This window comes from Acipenser ruthenus, chromosome 20 (genome assembly GCF_902713425.1).
Source record: "Acipenser ruthenus chromosome 20, fAciRut3.2 maternal haplotype, whole genome shotgun sequence".
In the NCBI taxonomy this organism is placed as follows: domain Eukaryota; kingdom Metazoa; phylum Chordata; class Actinopteri; order Acipenseriformes; family Acipenseridae; genus Acipenser; species Acipenser ruthenus.
The window spans coordinates 2,918,359-2,934,811 of NC_081208.1; the positions used below are offsets into that span (position 1 = coordinate 2,918,359).

Genomic DNA, 16,453 nt, shown 5'->3' on the forward strand with positions numbered 1-16,453 from the left:
TTGTTTGTTTGTATTAAAAACATTCAAACGGAACCATATGTGTTGTATTATTATTATTATTATTATTATTATTATTATTATTATTATTATTATTATTATTATTATTATATACTTATCTATACCAATTTCCATCAGGTGGAACTATAGTACCATCTTATGGAGATGTGTGCAACTGCAGTTCTTCAGAGCTGTTAATTATCTTGGAATAGGCGCAATATTAATCAACAGTGAATGGTAATGAAATACAGAAGTTATCCTTCAGTAAGCCAGCAAAGCACATTACTTCTGATAAAGTTCCAGTACCGGTACTATAACACAAATAGAACAGGAAAACAGAGAAATAAATATATCCTACTTAAGAAAAATCCGATCAGTCTGGATGAAAATATTGATATGTTACATCTATAATATGTATATTAGGAAATATGTCCAAGTACAAGACAATTACACGTGTGCAGAATCAATAACTAGATTACTTTATCTGTTTCTAACGCTGCATGGTGCTGTACAGATACATTCACAATAGCAGGGTAATTGGTTTCTCAGCAGTTCAATGAGTTATTACGATATGGGTTGTATCCAATAAACTTTAATCAAATTAATACAAATTGAATGACATACTGTAGTTTATTTATTTATTTATTTTTATAGAATATTTTTTTTACTATTCCTTTATTTGTTCAACAATTGTAGTTGTACAAACCATGTCAATCATTTTGTTATTTTTGCTATACAAATGCAATTACACAGATGCCAATCTATAGAATTGGTACACTATCTGAATGTAGTTGTGTAGTTACAGTATATTATAGGCAATATTCGATATATAGAAACACTAAAGAGGAGTTCTATTCTGCTTTAACATATTTGTATTTTTTCCTGTGGCAGAAAATGTATCTTAAAGATTGAATCTAAATGTTCTGTACATCCCGATATATATATATATATATATATATATATATATATATATATATATATATATAGTGAGGCCACAGTTACCATATCCAACTATTAGTGGTGCTTAAATTCTCAAATACCGTTACCTAATGTTAAAAAGAAATGATTTTAAAATGTGAATGCTCGGTAGGCCCTTGAGATGGACCATCTCGTTTTGAGGGTGTACCATACTTTAAACTAAAACCCAGAAGGTGTTAGAGCAGGGCTAGGGAACCTTGGTTCTTACAGTCCATCCACTGCAAGACTGTTTCAATCAGGTCCCTTGGTTGATATTTAGCAATTAAATGACTAAGAAACCGGTTGGAACAAAGTCATGCAATGGATCGGCCGGCAGATCCAATGTTGCCTTGTCTTGGGTTAGAGGTTTGAAATTGTAAAAACCCTTTGAAAATGTTCTCATGGTCTTTCAGCCTCGTCGGAGGAGGAATCCTGCTGCCCTCCCCTGCGGCTCTTCTCACACTGAACCACAACGATCCTGTAGATCTCGATCATGACGATGAGGATGTTCTTGCAAGTGAAGAAGATCATGAGCTGGTTGAGCACGTTCTCCCGAGCCATCAGGTAGAGCCGATAGAAGAGAAAGGGGCCGTCCTGCATCCCCACGGTGACCAGCAGACTCCAGACCTCGCTGGAGCAGCAGGACACACAGCCGCTGTCCACTGGACTCTCCGGCCGTGGCTCTTTGCCAGCCTCCGAGGGGACGCTGACATCCAGGGGAGAGCTGTGGGGTTTCGTTTGGGTCAAGACCAAAGGGAATTGCATGAGAGCCCAGGTGAAGAGGCTCAAGCCGATCAGCAGGATGCCGCGGTTGGTCTCCACCTCCGGCTCTTTAAAGGTGTCAAAGATATCCAGGATGTCGGCCCCCAGTCCCACATAGACCATAAGGAGCTGGGAGAGCTGGTCCCGGGACATGTCCCCCTTTGGCATGAGCCATCGGCCCAAAACTAATACTATCAGCATCGTCTGCTCCAACCCGGCAGCCCAGTTTTGGGGGTTCAGGCAAATCAGCTCCTGGTTCAACAACATATTAGAAAATAGCTGTCATATTTTATTGATGAGGCAAGGCAGCTGATAGGGTTGATGTAGTAACCTCCTTTACCCCCCTCTCATAATTTGTGACCAGTGGTATATTATATCAAATGCAGCCAGGTCAATGAAGACACTGGAAGCACACAAAGACTTCAACTTATTTTTTAGGTATACCTTAATATGGTGTCTGGGGTTTGTGATACAGCACTGTACCACATATATGGATATTATTAAAGTAAGAAAAGCATACAGACATTGTAATTCTTGTTCATGCACCACATGCTTTACCTACCACAGGTATCGGCAGATTGGCTAGCAGATCAGTTGTACCCCCGTGAGAGACGTTGGCTGACAGTTTCGACTGCAACAAATTGAGTTCCAGAAACCAGATTGAAGGGATCACTGTGCTCAAGTACAGAAACACCATAGGGGAGAACCTACAGACATTGAGAAAATAGGTACTATAGTCTCTTTGCCATTTATGATGGTCAAGGAAAGAACCACTCACCAGCACTAAAATCACAAAATATTTGAAACATTTAAACAAATGTTTATCAACGGCATTGTACGTGTTAAAAACATACCATATTCCACTTACCAAGGGACTCAAACATTGATATTATCAGTAAAACAAACCCAAATTGGAAAGCACAAACCCAACGGCTTGAATAACTACTCCTAGTTATAATCATCTCATTTTAATAAGGGTAGGTTCATTAAAAGGGAACTGCTTGCTGCTTTAAGATAATGAGACCACATTAGGACTACAGCATTCAAATATTGTAGTTATGCTGAATTATTTAATTACAAAATAGCTTAGGGTCAATGTAAAAGACGCAGCAAAAGTCAATCAGCCACTGTTTATATATTAATGTATATTTATTACAGATCCTTGTATTACTCGCCCACCAGGGGGTTGTGAGAAGTGTTAATTTGTGCATGAATGCATGCCATATACATGCGATCAACATCATTTGTTACAAAGGAACATGGAATGAATGTAGGGAATTAACAGGGCTGAATAAAAATGAATTACTTGAGAACTCAAAGGAAGTGCATAACATATTCAGGTGTTATTCCTGTGGTGTTCAGCAGGAATTCATTATTTTAAAGTGTTACCCTTTAAGGTAGGGGTCTGCACCACTGGTCCAGCTACTGGGTCTTCTGGTTTTCGTTTCACCCGAGCCCTCAGTTACTTAATTGCACCAATTATTGGCTTAATTAGTCAAGATGAACAGGTGTTCCAGATCTTTAGCCATTGATGACATAGCCATCTCAATCACCAGTAATGTGGCTCCTATTGAACGTTTTAAATGACTGCTGTGTTTAGTTCTGCCGCTGTGCAAATCAATGGAATATGTTTTGTAATCTTTTTTCCGACCTGCTCTTACCATTTCCATTCTCCGTTCTGTGTGCGTTTGAGTGTGACTGCCATCTCCACCCCCAGGAGCCCCACTCCGATCAGCAGGAGCCAGTAGATGGGGTCTCCTTTCACCGAGACCACCCTCCACACTGTCACCACGCCGTGGACAGCAAACAAAACTCGACTGAGCGTGGCCAAAAGGAGGTTCAGCAACTTACACATCTTCATGGAGTTCTAACAGAAAAGCCAGGGTGGGTGATAAAGAGCCGTAATAAGTGTTATATATATATATAAAGACCTCTGCAAATGGTCTAACAGGGAATCCCTCTTCAGATCTATGAATTAAAAGGGATTGAGAGAGCGGTCATTTTATAAAAGCAGTGTATTGTAACTCGATATATTAGCTGTACTAGGAACAGGTCATAGTGGGTATCACAGTTGACTGTATATAGATTTATACTGTATGAAGATCTGATGTTTTTTTAAATCATTTTCCCAAATTTTAGATAAGTGGAACAATTGTATTGTAGTAGGAAAGAAAATATTTTAGAAAGTACCCTGCCCATTTCTGCCATTAAAACTATATAGTTTACATATATAACAAAGTAACAAATGTATATAAAAAAACCATGAGTCAGTCATTAATCTGCCATCTTCACAAACTAACCTAAAAAGAATAAATACGGTATATAAAGTATACTATTATATAACTATTGGCCAGCTGTTAATTATGTGGTCTCTACTGTGTGTACAGATATATTTTGGCAATAAAACTTTACTTGGGTATAACAGCAGATTATTGTAGTCTTTTAGTATTTTAAACTTGAAATATGTTGACTACATTAATATTGACCATGTAAATATGTTACCTGTATATAAGAAGTGATATAGGATATAAAATACTTACCGTATGTGATCTCCAGTCTGATTTTCTCTGCTCCTGATCTCCTTATCCAGATGATTTTTACTGGCACTTTCTATTTATGAGGCTACAAGGAATGTACCTGTGCCCAGATGTTTCCAGGTGTTTCCAGATGTTCCCAGAAGTTTTATTTGTCACAGATCCAGACAGGCAATTGAAAAAAATATATGTCCATCACAAAAGTCCATCAAAACCTCTTTTGCAATATCCAATTAGACAAAAAAACGTAAACACAGATTTGTTTATATTTAGTAATACTGGTTCACATGCGTGTGACCCGTAGAACATTCTCTGGTTTGTGCGAGTAGGTTCTCCAGTGTCTGTGTTTGAAAAGGACAAGGTTGAAGGGGTCTGGGGTTTTTCATGTTAAAGGAAATGGGGTGTAAAATGTGTGCGGTTTGCAATGAACGGCTTAGAGATAAAGAAGCATTGACCAAAGCTGCTTTGAAACTGTTAACATGTAAACCAGCCCTTATTATGTCATCATTTGAACTATGGATAACAAAGCTATCTCCATGTAAAAATAACAGCACGTAGTAAACCTCGCAGTTATATCAGGGTTATTCCCTTCCCCACCCAAGAGATGTCTCGACCCATCAATACCCTTCAAGATAAACGTGTTCAGACAGTGTGTTTTGAATTGCTCATACGTCTCAAACACAGGACTTATGGAAAAAGTCCTGCAATTCCTGATACAAGCAACAGCAAACTTTCACATCCCTGCAAATTTCAATGTTTGTAAACTGTGCATCATTGTCCTTACTTCAATGAGCATGTGGGGTAGTTTTTGACTGCTTTCACCCACAGACGACATAAATTGCATTCTAGTTGTCATTTTTTATTGCATCATTGTGTTCCTCATGGCTTGTTGCTTGCCCATACTCGACACTCTACATTGGCAAGATAACATAACCCAAGCTAAACGAATATGTGCCACATATTATATCACATCTGGTAAAAAACACTGATAGCCAAATGATGTTTCATCTTTTTTTTGTTTTTCTTTAATGAGCAAATCAAAACAGATAATGTCTTTGCAATACTGTAGCTGCTTCAGTTTAGCGGATTTAACTTTTTCAAATAGGATAGGCAGAAAACATGAGGGTTCTGGATTGGTCAGAAAAATAAATAATTGATGAGTAACAAAGGAAAAATACACCCTTACCAAAATGACCAAACCTGAAATAACAAATAAGTGGTAGTCAAAGGTTGCCTGCTATTTACAATTGCAGTTGATGTTTTTTTAATGTAACGAGTAAAAAGCTTTGATAATATGGCCCGTGGTTACTTACTACATTTCTCTTGAACTGAAGGACCGGAGGGAAACAGCTCTTAAGTGTTTTAATACAGACAGAGAGGGTATGAGAAAACATCCAAAGTGTAAAACTAGAAAAAAGAACTGTAGGCAGTTCACTAACAGCGAAGTGTCTTCTGCACGGCAAAGGAAGAAGAAAATACATGCACCACAACAGAGGAAAAAACTGATAAATGATACATTACTGTGAGTCTTATGTCTTATAATGGGCAAGCCGTTACCTGTACACGTGTCTTTGGATTCTGGGTTACAGTATCGGATCAATATCTGTTGCTTTTTGTATGTACATTATTATATTGAACAAAGATGAAATGTCATAAACTTTTCATAAACTGAAAACTCACTATTAGCTCCAGCGTTTCAGCTTTCGCTTCCTTCAGCTCGCATGGTAGAAATAGCTAGGTAGATTGATGTTCGTAACAACTGCATCAGCCTGCCTGGCTATTTCTATCGTGTACTGTACAGCAGCTAATTATTAAAATAGTGAGTTTTCAGTTTATCAATCACTTTTCTTCTTCATGAAGTATATCTAGTGATTTGATGAGTTTGCTGTTTTTGATTTCTCTGTACATTATATATATATATATATATATATATGTATCGTATTTACATGGTGTAGGCCACCCAGTAGATGACATTGACAGCAGCAAAGGCTGCAGGGAACACGGCTCTTGAATAGATATCGATGGTGTCTGCGCCAATGGGTTTGAATATGGGCTTCTTCTCTGTCTTGCTGTCATGCTTCTTAGACTTTGTCTTGCCGTTCTCGACCTCGTCTGTGCCGTAGGGAACCCCAGGGGGCTTCTGGGCCCGGTGCTGCCGGTTAGAAATCATCAAGTCCTGGTTCATGCTGGCCACTGAAAGGGAGAACAGCACCATGGCTTGTGTGCCATGTTTTATAATGGACTGTAAAAAATAAAAAAAAAGAAGCTGTAATGCATAAAATACATATAAATCTTGATATTTGTGGCTTGGGCTGAATTGATCGAAAATTAATGAATCAGTATTTGCTATGGCACTTTATTAGAAACTTGGAAATAATCCATTCAAAAGGGTTTTAGGATTGATTCTAACTCGCTTAATAATAATAATAATAATAATAATAATAATAAATGTTAATTACAGTACCTGACACACAAAGGCAGATTGTGCTAATTTAAAGTCCAATTTGACAACATGTTATTTTGCTCTGGGGATCTGGGGTATATTGAGAGGAGTATACTACATTTGCAATCTGCTGTCCACACGATTAACCCGTGAATGCTGAATGGACGCACTGTACTGTGAAATGAGAAAGAAACCCACCTCTGCTCCCGTTTTGTTTGCCTTGATTTTCGTTCTCGGTTTCCGCATGTACTTGTAGTCGGCATTATAGTGAGCAAAGGCATACTCCACCAGGGCGGCGAACACGAACACGTAGCAGATCCAGAAGTAAACGTCCAGGGCCTTGATGGCAGACGCTCTCGGAAGAGACGACCTGGCGCTGACCATGAGGGTGGTCATTGTGAGGACCGTGGTGATTCCTGGGAAAAGAGACGCCACCGTTTAAACTAAGGGTCAGATGAGCAGAATCCTTAAAAAAAACTAAAGATATGAGTGTCTCCTTTTCTCCTTGTCTGACACTGAATACAGAGCCAATCTTAGCACTGTTCTACTGTACAAGACTAAGATGGTGCTTTAGTTTTTTATATATATATATATATATATATATATATATATATATATATATATACATAACTTACCTAACGATACCCTTGCAGGCACAGCTGATTGGCTAATCCAAAAGGAAACCCAAGACATGGCGACCAATAAGATGGAAGGCATATAGGACTGCATGATATAAATTCCTCGATTTCGCCGTAACTGGAAACGAAGACTTAGCCTGGGAAACCTACCGGCTGGGCAAAAGCACAGGTATGTAAAATAATGACAAATTCACATGGTTTCTATACAGACAACATGATTTAACTAGTTTGTTTTTTTCTCACTTTGCTAGACAATTGAATACAGGTGAGGGTTGCTGTGATTACGGCTGATTTAACACAGTTTCATACGGACTTGGGTTTAAAGCAATTCATTGTTTTTTTATAACTGGGATTTATTAGGCCTTTTACCATTCAGTTAGCAGATGCACTTAACATGCAGAGTTTTAAAGCTCTTAAGGAGATATATGAAGGTTTCTTTTTAATTAGGGCAGTTCAGCATACATAAAGGTCATTTTAGCCGTTTCTGGTGCTAGAACTGATTATATTCGTACAGGTCTAAAAGAGTCAAATAATTCAGTTTTATTTAAATGCAGACACATGAGGACGTTTTTAGACTACGTAAGTGATCCAAGTCCAAGATTAAGATATAAAACCTTCCACTGTCTGAACAACAGCTGGACATGTTCTTACCAGATTTGAAATTCATAACCTCTGTGTCAAATCTGTAGTCCGTGATGGTAAACTGAGACAGCTCGAGTTTATCCAGCCCGTGGATTTGATCCTGGTTCTCCGACCAGTGATACACGATATCTTCAGAAGAGTAGCCATCTGGGATGAATATATATATATATACAGGTAGTGTTGACCACAGGTAGTAGGACCAGTATAGAGGGTGGGCACTTGGGACCCCCTTTCTCAGCATGCACTGTAATGCCAGATATTGTCACCTTGTCTGATAACTGCACTGAAATGACTCTGGATGGGTATTAGGCATTATTTCAATACAGAATTTGTGGCATTTGTGGATTTATACCTCTTAATAGAGTACACGCACCTCTGAATACCTCTTACCTGGGGTATTTACCCACAACAATATATTCAAGTCTTAGTCATTATACTGTAGGAGGTTATACAGTGGCTAATCTACGACTACAGTACATGTCACTTCCTCTTGCTTTCATTTTTCAGATTAATTTTTGGTGCTCGATAGAAGGCAGCGCTGGAGACTGAAAGCCTCACTATACGCAGGTAGCAGGGACAGCACAAGCAGTGGCGCTGTGAGGTTTACGCTTTGCCCCATGTGTCTCCCCAGAGGCACCACTCTCTTCTTCGAGGGTGAGGGTGCTTTAGACTTCCAAGGACTCCTCTGCCAAGCCACATCATTAAGTGCACATTCATTATTGTTGTGAGATGAATTGATATGAGCAGTACTCTTTGGTAGGTTTAGTAGCCTCCTAATGTAACTTACAGCTCTCCAAATCCAGCATGCATTCCTGTTCATCCATTGGGTACTTGGTGAGATCCATGTCGCATGCAACTGTCGAGGTAATTCTGAAAGAGAATAACAGTACGTATGTTATCCTGCAAGTAAAGCTGATCTCAAATGAGCTTGGAGGGAATTCCAAGAACAATAGAAGCCATGCATATATTTTATAATGCATTACATGATTTCACATGGAATCATCAACAGGTGTGCATCTGACATCCGCATGGCAGCAGTGTGGAGTAGTGGTTAGGGCTCTGGACTCTTGACCAGAGGGTCGTGGGTTCAATTTCCGGTGGGGGACACTGCTGTTGTACCCTTGAGCAAGGTACTTTACCTAGATTGCTCCAGTAAAAACCCAACTGTATAAATGGGTAATTGTATATAAAAATAATGTGATATCTTGTAACAATTGTAAGTTGCCCTGGATAAGGGTGTCTGCTAAGAAATAAATAATAATAATAATTATCAACACATCCTGAATGGGGAACTTGACAGGCCCAAATAACCGTTCTTCAAAGCATGTTTTAAAGCAAAAGGCATTTTCATCTCCAATCAGACACATTAGTAAATGATTCCAATAGCAAGGTATCTACGTGATCTTTGGGATCTCTGTACCTAATGCTGTACAGGATAACTCCGTCGGGCTGCAGGCGGATGAGCTTGTTCTCCACAGTGACGTCATGAAACCAGGCGGATTTGGCGTTGACGATGAACGTGTCCGGCAGCCACAGCTTCTCCACGAAGCGGCTGTCCAGCCCCAGAGTCTTGTTGGTGTGGTTGTACGAGAGCCTGTCGTCCCGCCAGCTTTGACGGAGATACACTGTCATTGTGTACTCCTTCAAAGAGACACAGAAGAGTGGTATAAGTGATAAGCAGTGACGCTAAAAAAAATCTTACAAGAAAAAATGTGTTCACCCTGCAACTGTGCAATTTTGTCAGAATGATACATGTTTGAAAGCATATGGCCAAGGCTGTCCTATTGAAGCCTATTGTATTTTGTATCACTGTTTTGACCTGATTAGAATGGGATACAAGCTGTGACTTGAGAATCAACCATAAATAAAACTGTTCATGAACAGATTTACATGCAAGGCTTTTCTTGATAAAAGAAAAGACATATCTTGCTTGTTGTTATTCAGCAGGTCAGTTTAGTAAGCATGTTCCTTGCTGTTTAAGACAGGGGCTCACTTATTAAAAGGGGAAAATGGTACATTACCATGTTAACTTCCGAGATGTGATCAATGCTAGCAACTTCTATAGCCATGGCTACATTCACCGGAGGACCTGTGCAAAATACACCAAAATTCAAATAAACAAAAGTCACTGAAACTGAAGAGTTTCTTATGACAACACACAGCACATAATAATTAAGAGTTAGCCAGGTTATATTGGTATTGTCCAAATATCTCAAAATATATTTATTACCAAAGGTTGAATTCTAGATTTTGGTGGCATTAATAGACAGATTGGTAGATTATCAAAAATATTGACCAGCTTTAGGCTTTTATTTAAAAGGAGGAAAAAAGCCCAGTTCAATTAATTACTCACAGGTCAAAAATGTAATGCGATCACTACACTGTTGTTACAGCATGATGGGCAGAGACAGAGAATAAATCAGAAGTGTTCTGCGATCTATATCCAGTACTGTAAGCAGGTCTGATATGAACTGGATCGTTTTCTTTGAGATAAGAGATTATACACCGAAAATAGAAAGTGCGCGCTGTAGAAACCAGCCTGTTTAAAATGATCAGTGTGACACTTGATAAATTCCCTTACTCTAGATTCCTCGAGGATGTTGAACTATTGAACTGACATTATCCAAATTTAGTAAAGAATATAATGTTGATACACAGCTAACTCTGTACTTCCAAAGCCAGTCAAGTCTCCGGGTAAAATTTATTTTAAAAAATCTGTTTGATTTAATGTATTGCTGAAAAAAGAACACCTTTCATAAAAGATTTAAAGCAATAAGTAGTCGTCATAGCTACCTGTACTCTATTCAAGCCAATACAGATGGGCTCTGTTATAAACTTTAGTGTAGCGCAGACAAAGAGACAAATCTGCTTAATCGTTGTAACCGCTCTCGTTAATGTAATTTATTCTGGTATATTATTAATATTACTTTCTTACAAATGATAGTTACACTTGGAGGTGGCTTAATAGACCAGTTAATTATGGAAAACGAGCTCTGATCTAATTAGTCTTAGATCATTTTTTTTTTTTTTTTGGGAACTTTTAAAAAGTTTCAAGCCCACAATGAACTGAATCAATCAAACCCGACTTGAGCAACTTGGATAATTCTTCTTTTATAGAATCATTTTGTGTTTCAGCCCTCATATTCTGGGGGGTTAAATGTCAGAAGCTAAAAGCAACCTAATGGTCTCAATACATCTCTCCTCAAATTGAGCTTGAACTGTACAATAGAGTGTAACTATTAAACATAATAATAATAATAATAATAATAATAATAATAATAATAATAATAATTATTATTATTATTATTATTATTATTATTATTATTATTATTATTATTATTATTATTATTATCTCCTTGATTTTGTGAGCAGCATGTAAGCAAAGCATTTAAACAGCATTTTTACAAAGCACCACCTTTCTGTACCCTTTATGCAATGATGACAATATATTTCAAACTCACCTCCTATCCCAGGGCGGAAATTCCTAGCATATCCCTTCATCAAATCATCCAGATTAGGGAGCCAGTATATTTCAATGTCTGTTCCGATATACTCGCCAATGTCATTCATGGCCCTAAAAAAAGAACAAAAAGAAAACTTAAGGTCCCTTTCTATAGGCGCTGCATTTTATAGGTTGAAGTGTATATAAGGGAAGGAAACACAAATACATTGCAGTCCGGTTTCTTATCAGTCTAATTTTAACTGCTAGTAAATTTAGAGTAGCAACCCTTTATTTGTGCACCAGAGGGCAGTGTGATCTTCAGGTCTTGCCGGAATACCTGACAAAAGCATTGTTACATCCCAGTTGAGCTGTGCCAGCCTCAGTTGACCAGCAAACACCAAAAGTATGTGTTTCTAGTGCTTTTTCATTTCATTTTAATTCAGTTGCTTTTAATTCATTTATTCATTCATATCAAGGTTTAAAAAGTGAAGCAGCCATTCCTAAGTGCCCTTTCGTGTTTGTGAGCCATGAGTAAACAAGCTGACAATTTAGTCAAAGGGTCTGACAATTTAAAAAAATGAATGTATGGCTTTGTGGATGTATTCAGGACATTCTAAATAAATCCCTGAATTATACTATTAAACTGTGGATTCTGGAACATTGCAACACATTCCAAACCATTTGGACAGAATGTGAAAAAACAGTGCCTTCAATTAACTTGCTCTTGCTTCAACTAATTTATAACTCAGTACCCTCTGTTACTCAATTAAATTCAGCAGAAATGTAGACACTAATCCTTTCATTTATCTAAATGAAACAGAAATGCAATTTTATTTCTGAAAATAAGTACAAAAATTAATTAGTTCCAATGTGGTTTGGATTAAGAAAATATAATTGGCTTAGTCTGTGAGTAGCAAGACCCCCCCACCAAAAAAAAAAAAAGCCTGCAGGATTGAATTTGCCAAGAACCGAATAAGTACTCTTCAGTGATGTTTAATTTACCATTTTATTTATAGGTATGGCTTAAAGGCAATTTTTTGGTATTTCTGCACGGTTTCGTTCAATGGGTTGAGCTGCACACCGAATGAAACAGAAAGGAAAGAGCGAGTCTTGATTCTGAAATCGCTGTTTTTATTTTCTTTCTTTCTTTCTTTCAGGTAAATTAATGATAGTGTGAACTGAACGTCTGCCTGTCTGCCCTGCATCGCTTTTTTGCAAACTTAAAAAGAAACAGACTTCTCTTTTTCATTTATTCCCAGTATGTTTTGGCATTGTCTAGAAACCCATACCAGTGTCTCTTCACTGGTTATGATTCAGCCCTCAGGTACGTCTTTAGACGTCTGAAAGAAAAACTCCTCCTGCAGTTCTTCTGCTTGTGAAGGGCCCAGGGTTTGTGAAAGCTATATGATTGACAGCTCTGAATCCTGAAGTCCTCTGTACTCACAATGCAGGCACAGAACAGACATAGTCATATTAGTTTGATTCAACTTGCCATAAGAAATATCCCTTGCCAATGATCCTCGCTATCCCTGCAAGAGTGCAAAGATCCATGCAACGCTACCTGTGGGACCAAGTTTAGTAGATGTGCCACTAAGGACTACAGACAGGTTATCTATCTTTTTCTTCCAATAACTTCCAAAAACCGGGCTGTCTGTTTCAAATCCAACAGGGTTATAAATAACTAATTTACCCTAGTATTTGTCCTCATTAATACAAAGCTCAGGATATTATGAGCTTCTCCTGAGACCTGTTCTCCAGAGAGCAAGTGCAAAAGGAAACCAGATTATTTTAGGTATGTAGCTGGGAAATCTTGCTATTTTAATAACTGGTTAATAATTTAAACAGCCGCATTCGTTCTTAATTCCCATCTGGGTTTGGGGTGTGTGATTTAAAATAAGGATTAGATTTCAGTGTGGATACTGCTGGATGCTCCTGAAGTATTTGGTACTGGAAAAATCGATACCTGAGGATAGACTTCAATAAACACAAAAGTACGAGATAAAGGAGCAGCTTGACAGGAGATGGGCAAGGGGCAAACTTTCAATGTAGTGTATCAGAAGTCTCATCAGTCCTGAATAAAAGCATGATTCACATACTTCCATATCTCACTGATAACAGAGATTAGCTATTCACGGAAGAAAATGGGTAACACTTTACATTAAGTGTCTCTAATTACTGTGTTTTTTTTTTTCTTGAAACATGAACACATTACAAAAATAATGCTTTGCTGATGGAACCTTATAGATACTGAAATCTGTACATAATATTGAAATTGTATAAGCATTAGTGTGTCGCACATTAAAAATACCTGTGCTGGTGACACTGAGTGACACGTGCACTTACTCTAGTCGTCCACAGCAATGCCAATTTAGAGCTCATAATTCTAGGTTAGACTTCAACTATCATTATTTTTTAGCACATTGGATAACAGTGGTTTAATTAAAGGGGCGAAGCATCTAGTCACTGTGAAAGGCCATTAATCAGCACATATTTTACATATAAGCCAGTCATTGTCTAGTTGATGTTTTTGGGGCGGTTTCAGGCTGCAAGTACATATTAAACTGTCCATGAATAATGTACAGTTCAATCACAATGAGAAGGACTAATTGTTATGCAGAGCTACTTAGGAAACATCTATTGTCCGTTCATAAAATCGCAAATAAACTATTTATACATTGTTCATGTTTTCAGATTATTATTGTAGATCTTACATTTCCATTAACACCCATTCTACATAATGTGCAGGACCATTACGAAGCATATTATTTTAGTTTGATAAGGACTCATCATAGCTATCATTCTGCCCTACAGTAAAACAGGAAGCACAGAAAGATGGCATATACTTTCTCAAACCAAGAGAATGAGACAGAGAAGCCTTCAGTGCAGGTACTTGACAAGTCAATCCTTTCTGACAGAGATCAATCTTGTAATAGATGATTATAGCTTTTTACTATATATTCTAGGAGGGGGCTAACACTTTGATGCATGCAACATACTTACTCCTTATTAACAAATGGTTTATTTTAATTCAGTTTAATTCTGAAATAAACTGGTATAACCCTTTCAGTGCTCCTCATTTCAAAGAAGAATCTTCTCCTGTGAAATGTGACATTTACATAAACCATTGCTGATTCTAGAATCAGTCGTCGTCATAAAAGTGGAATCAAGGGAACTGAGAATGATGTTAAAGCTGCTTGTATCAAAAGTTAACTTTAATGTGTGATAACCCAGCTAGTTTGGGAGCAGCAATTTATAATACCCTTGATAGGAAATGGCTGTAGTACTAAAGATATGTTTGTTTTTCAATACAATTGTGTGTAAGTATGCATGTATTTACTAAGTAGCTACTATGTAAATACACAGTAATTAGAGACACTTAGTGTAAAGAATAAAGCACCTTAAACAAGCAGACACCTGTCTTAAGAAACAAGAAAATGTTCGGTTCTTTCAGTGACCAAGTTAATTTAATGTTTACTCTATTTGGTTGGTTTTTTTTTGCAGTGGCATCTTGAAAGTTGTTGACAAGGTGCAGAGTTCCTGGTACAATAGGAAAGTTGACATTCCACAAAAGAACGTCTGTCATTGGTAACAGAATGGAACTTACACCATGATCATTCCACAAAAGAACGGCTGTCATTGGTAACAGAATGGAACTTACACCATGATCATTCCACAAAAGAACGACTGTCATTGGTAACAGAATGGAACTTACACCATGATCATTCCACAAAAGAACGGCTGTCATTGGTAACAGAATGGAACTTACACCATGATCATTCCACAAAAGAACGTCTGTCATCTGTAACAGAATGGAACTTACACCATGATCATTCCACAAAAGAACGACTGTCATTGATAGTTTGTCATGCTGCAAAACCCTTCCATAGTGTACTGTTATGAAGGCTCATATTTTGGGGTTGACTGACTGCTGAAGAGTCAGGATGATATGAAATCTGTGTAATCTGTGTAATCTGTGTAATCGTCCTTTCTTTTATTTTTTCATTTTATAAAGTGTAAGAGATTAGTGTTAAATTCACTGTCAGACTGTATTTCCAAGGTGAATAGTGGAGTGGAACAAAACCAATTGGATGGCAATGTTTTTCTTGCAATAATAATAATAATAATAATAATAATAATAATAATAATAATAATAATAATAATAATGTGCATTATTCATTTCTGGTAATGTTTAGGATACAGCACTTCTCAGCATGCATTTAATTTAACAAATGAAGAAAATTAGTCCAAATTAATGACCTTTAAAACCCCATCATTATCACATGCAATGCAGTACATTACCTAAAATATCAAACAACAACAAAAACAATGTAGATAATGTGAGAAAAAAAAAGGAAAATAACATAATCTCAATGAATAAATAAAGGCTCCTGCAATCGTGCAGTTCTGTGACTGCTAAAGAAACTTACCTGATAAACTTATACTGCTGGATGGAGAGTACAAGCAGGGATGGCACAAATAAAGTGAGGAACTCCATCTCTTCAGCCCCACAGAAAGTTCTGCCGCACGGTATCAAATCAATGCAATCATGTAGTTAAACCTGGACTGTGCTTAAGATTTCCCATTTCGTGCTCTGCTGCTGTTCCCTTATGTAGTCGTTGTAGCGCAGTGACTGAACTCCTGTGCAGTACAGGCTGCTATCCTCCACACATTCATACCCGCTCTGCACTAGCTCAGCACACACCGACTGGACCAAAAACTCAGCTTAACCCTCCCAGTGCTGTCTGTGTTCTCCTCAAGCTGTTTATAAGCTCACAGAGGGGGAGAATTTAAGTCAAGAAATATAAAACGTGCTGATTTTTCTGCAAGGTCGTGTGCAATTATAGTCATGACAAATAAAGTGTCATCAATTTAGAATTTTTTTTCTCCCTGTGCAATTTTTTAAGTAAGTATTTTAACGATGTCAGGTGTATGTGTTTGTTTATTTAATTGCATGTTCTGGAGTTTCGTTTTGTTAATGAAAGGCTCAGAAATTAGAGAAAGGTGGACCGGTCAGTGAACCCGAGGAAGGCGACAAACC

General features: G+C 37.7%; 2 protein-coding genes across 2 annotated transcripts; both read right to left on the bottom strand.

Moving 5' to 3' along the window:
- Positions 1 to 496: 496 nt before the first annotated feature.
- On the bottom strand, positions 497 to 5,455 carry LOC117425637 (transmembrane protein 26). Its single transcript, XM_034042745.3, has 4 exons — positions 4,257 to 5,455; positions 3,378 to 3,583; positions 2,279 to 2,423; positions 497 to 1,968 (listed from the first exon to the last, which is right to left on the bottom strand). Exons 2-4 carry the CDS (start codon positions 3,575 to 3,577, stop codon positions 1,354 to 1,356), a joined length of 960 nt encoding a protein of 319 aa, XP_033898636.1. The 5' UTR covers positions 3,578 to 3,583; positions 4,257 to 5,455; the 3' UTR covers positions 497 to 1,353.
- Positions 5,456 to 5,595: 140 nt separating this feature from the next.
- LOC117963638 (gamma-aminobutyric acid receptor subunit delta-like) lies at positions 5,596 to 16,232 on the bottom strand. The gene is made up of 9 exons (XM_034904460.2): positions 15,843 to 16,232; positions 11,435 to 11,547; positions 9,995 to 10,062; positions 9,394 to 9,614; positions 8,761 to 8,843; positions 7,983 to 8,120; positions 7,329 to 7,484; positions 6,892 to 7,109; positions 5,596 to 6,492 (listed from the first exon to the last, which is right to left on the bottom strand). The coding sequence occupies exons 1-9, from the start codon at positions 15,908 to 15,910 to the stop codon at positions 6,193 to 6,195; spliced, it is 1,365 nt and encodes a 454-aa protein (XP_034760351.1). The 5' UTR covers positions 15,911 to 16,232; the 3' UTR covers positions 5,596 to 6,192.
- Between the last annotated feature and the right edge of the window lie 221 nt (positions 16,233 to 16,453).

What these genes read in the sequence shown, in the direction of transcription:
- LOC117963638 (XM_034904460.2), bottom strand. Translation starts at nt 15,910, where the DNA reads ATGGAGTTCCTCACTTTATTTGTGCCATCCCTGCTTGTACTCTCCATC. An exon ending in ACATCTCGGAAGTTAACATG is followed by an intron (nt 9,615 to 9,994) that starts GTAATGTACCAT and finishes GTCTCTTTGAAG; the next exon opens with GAGTACACAATGACAGTGTA. An exon ending in GGTTATGAATTTCAAATCTG is followed by an intron (nt 7,485 to 7,982) that starts GTAAGAACATGT and finishes GCTTTTGCCCAG; the next exon opens with CCGGTAGGTTTCCCAGGCTA.
- LOC117425637 (XM_034042745.3), bottom strand. Translation starts at nt 3,577, where the DNA reads ATGAAGATGTGTAAGTTGCTGAACCTCCTTTTGGCCACGCTCAGTCGA. An exon ending in CAGAACGGAGAATGGAAATG is followed by an intron (nt 2,424 to 3,377) that starts GTAAGAGCAGGT and finishes CAATGTCTGTAG; the next exon opens with GTTCTCCCCTATGGTGTTTC. An exon ending in CCAATCTGCCGATACCTGTG is followed by an intron (nt 1,969 to 2,278) that starts GTAGGTAAAGCA and finishes TTGTTGAACCAG; the next exon opens with GAGCTGATTTGCCTGAACCC.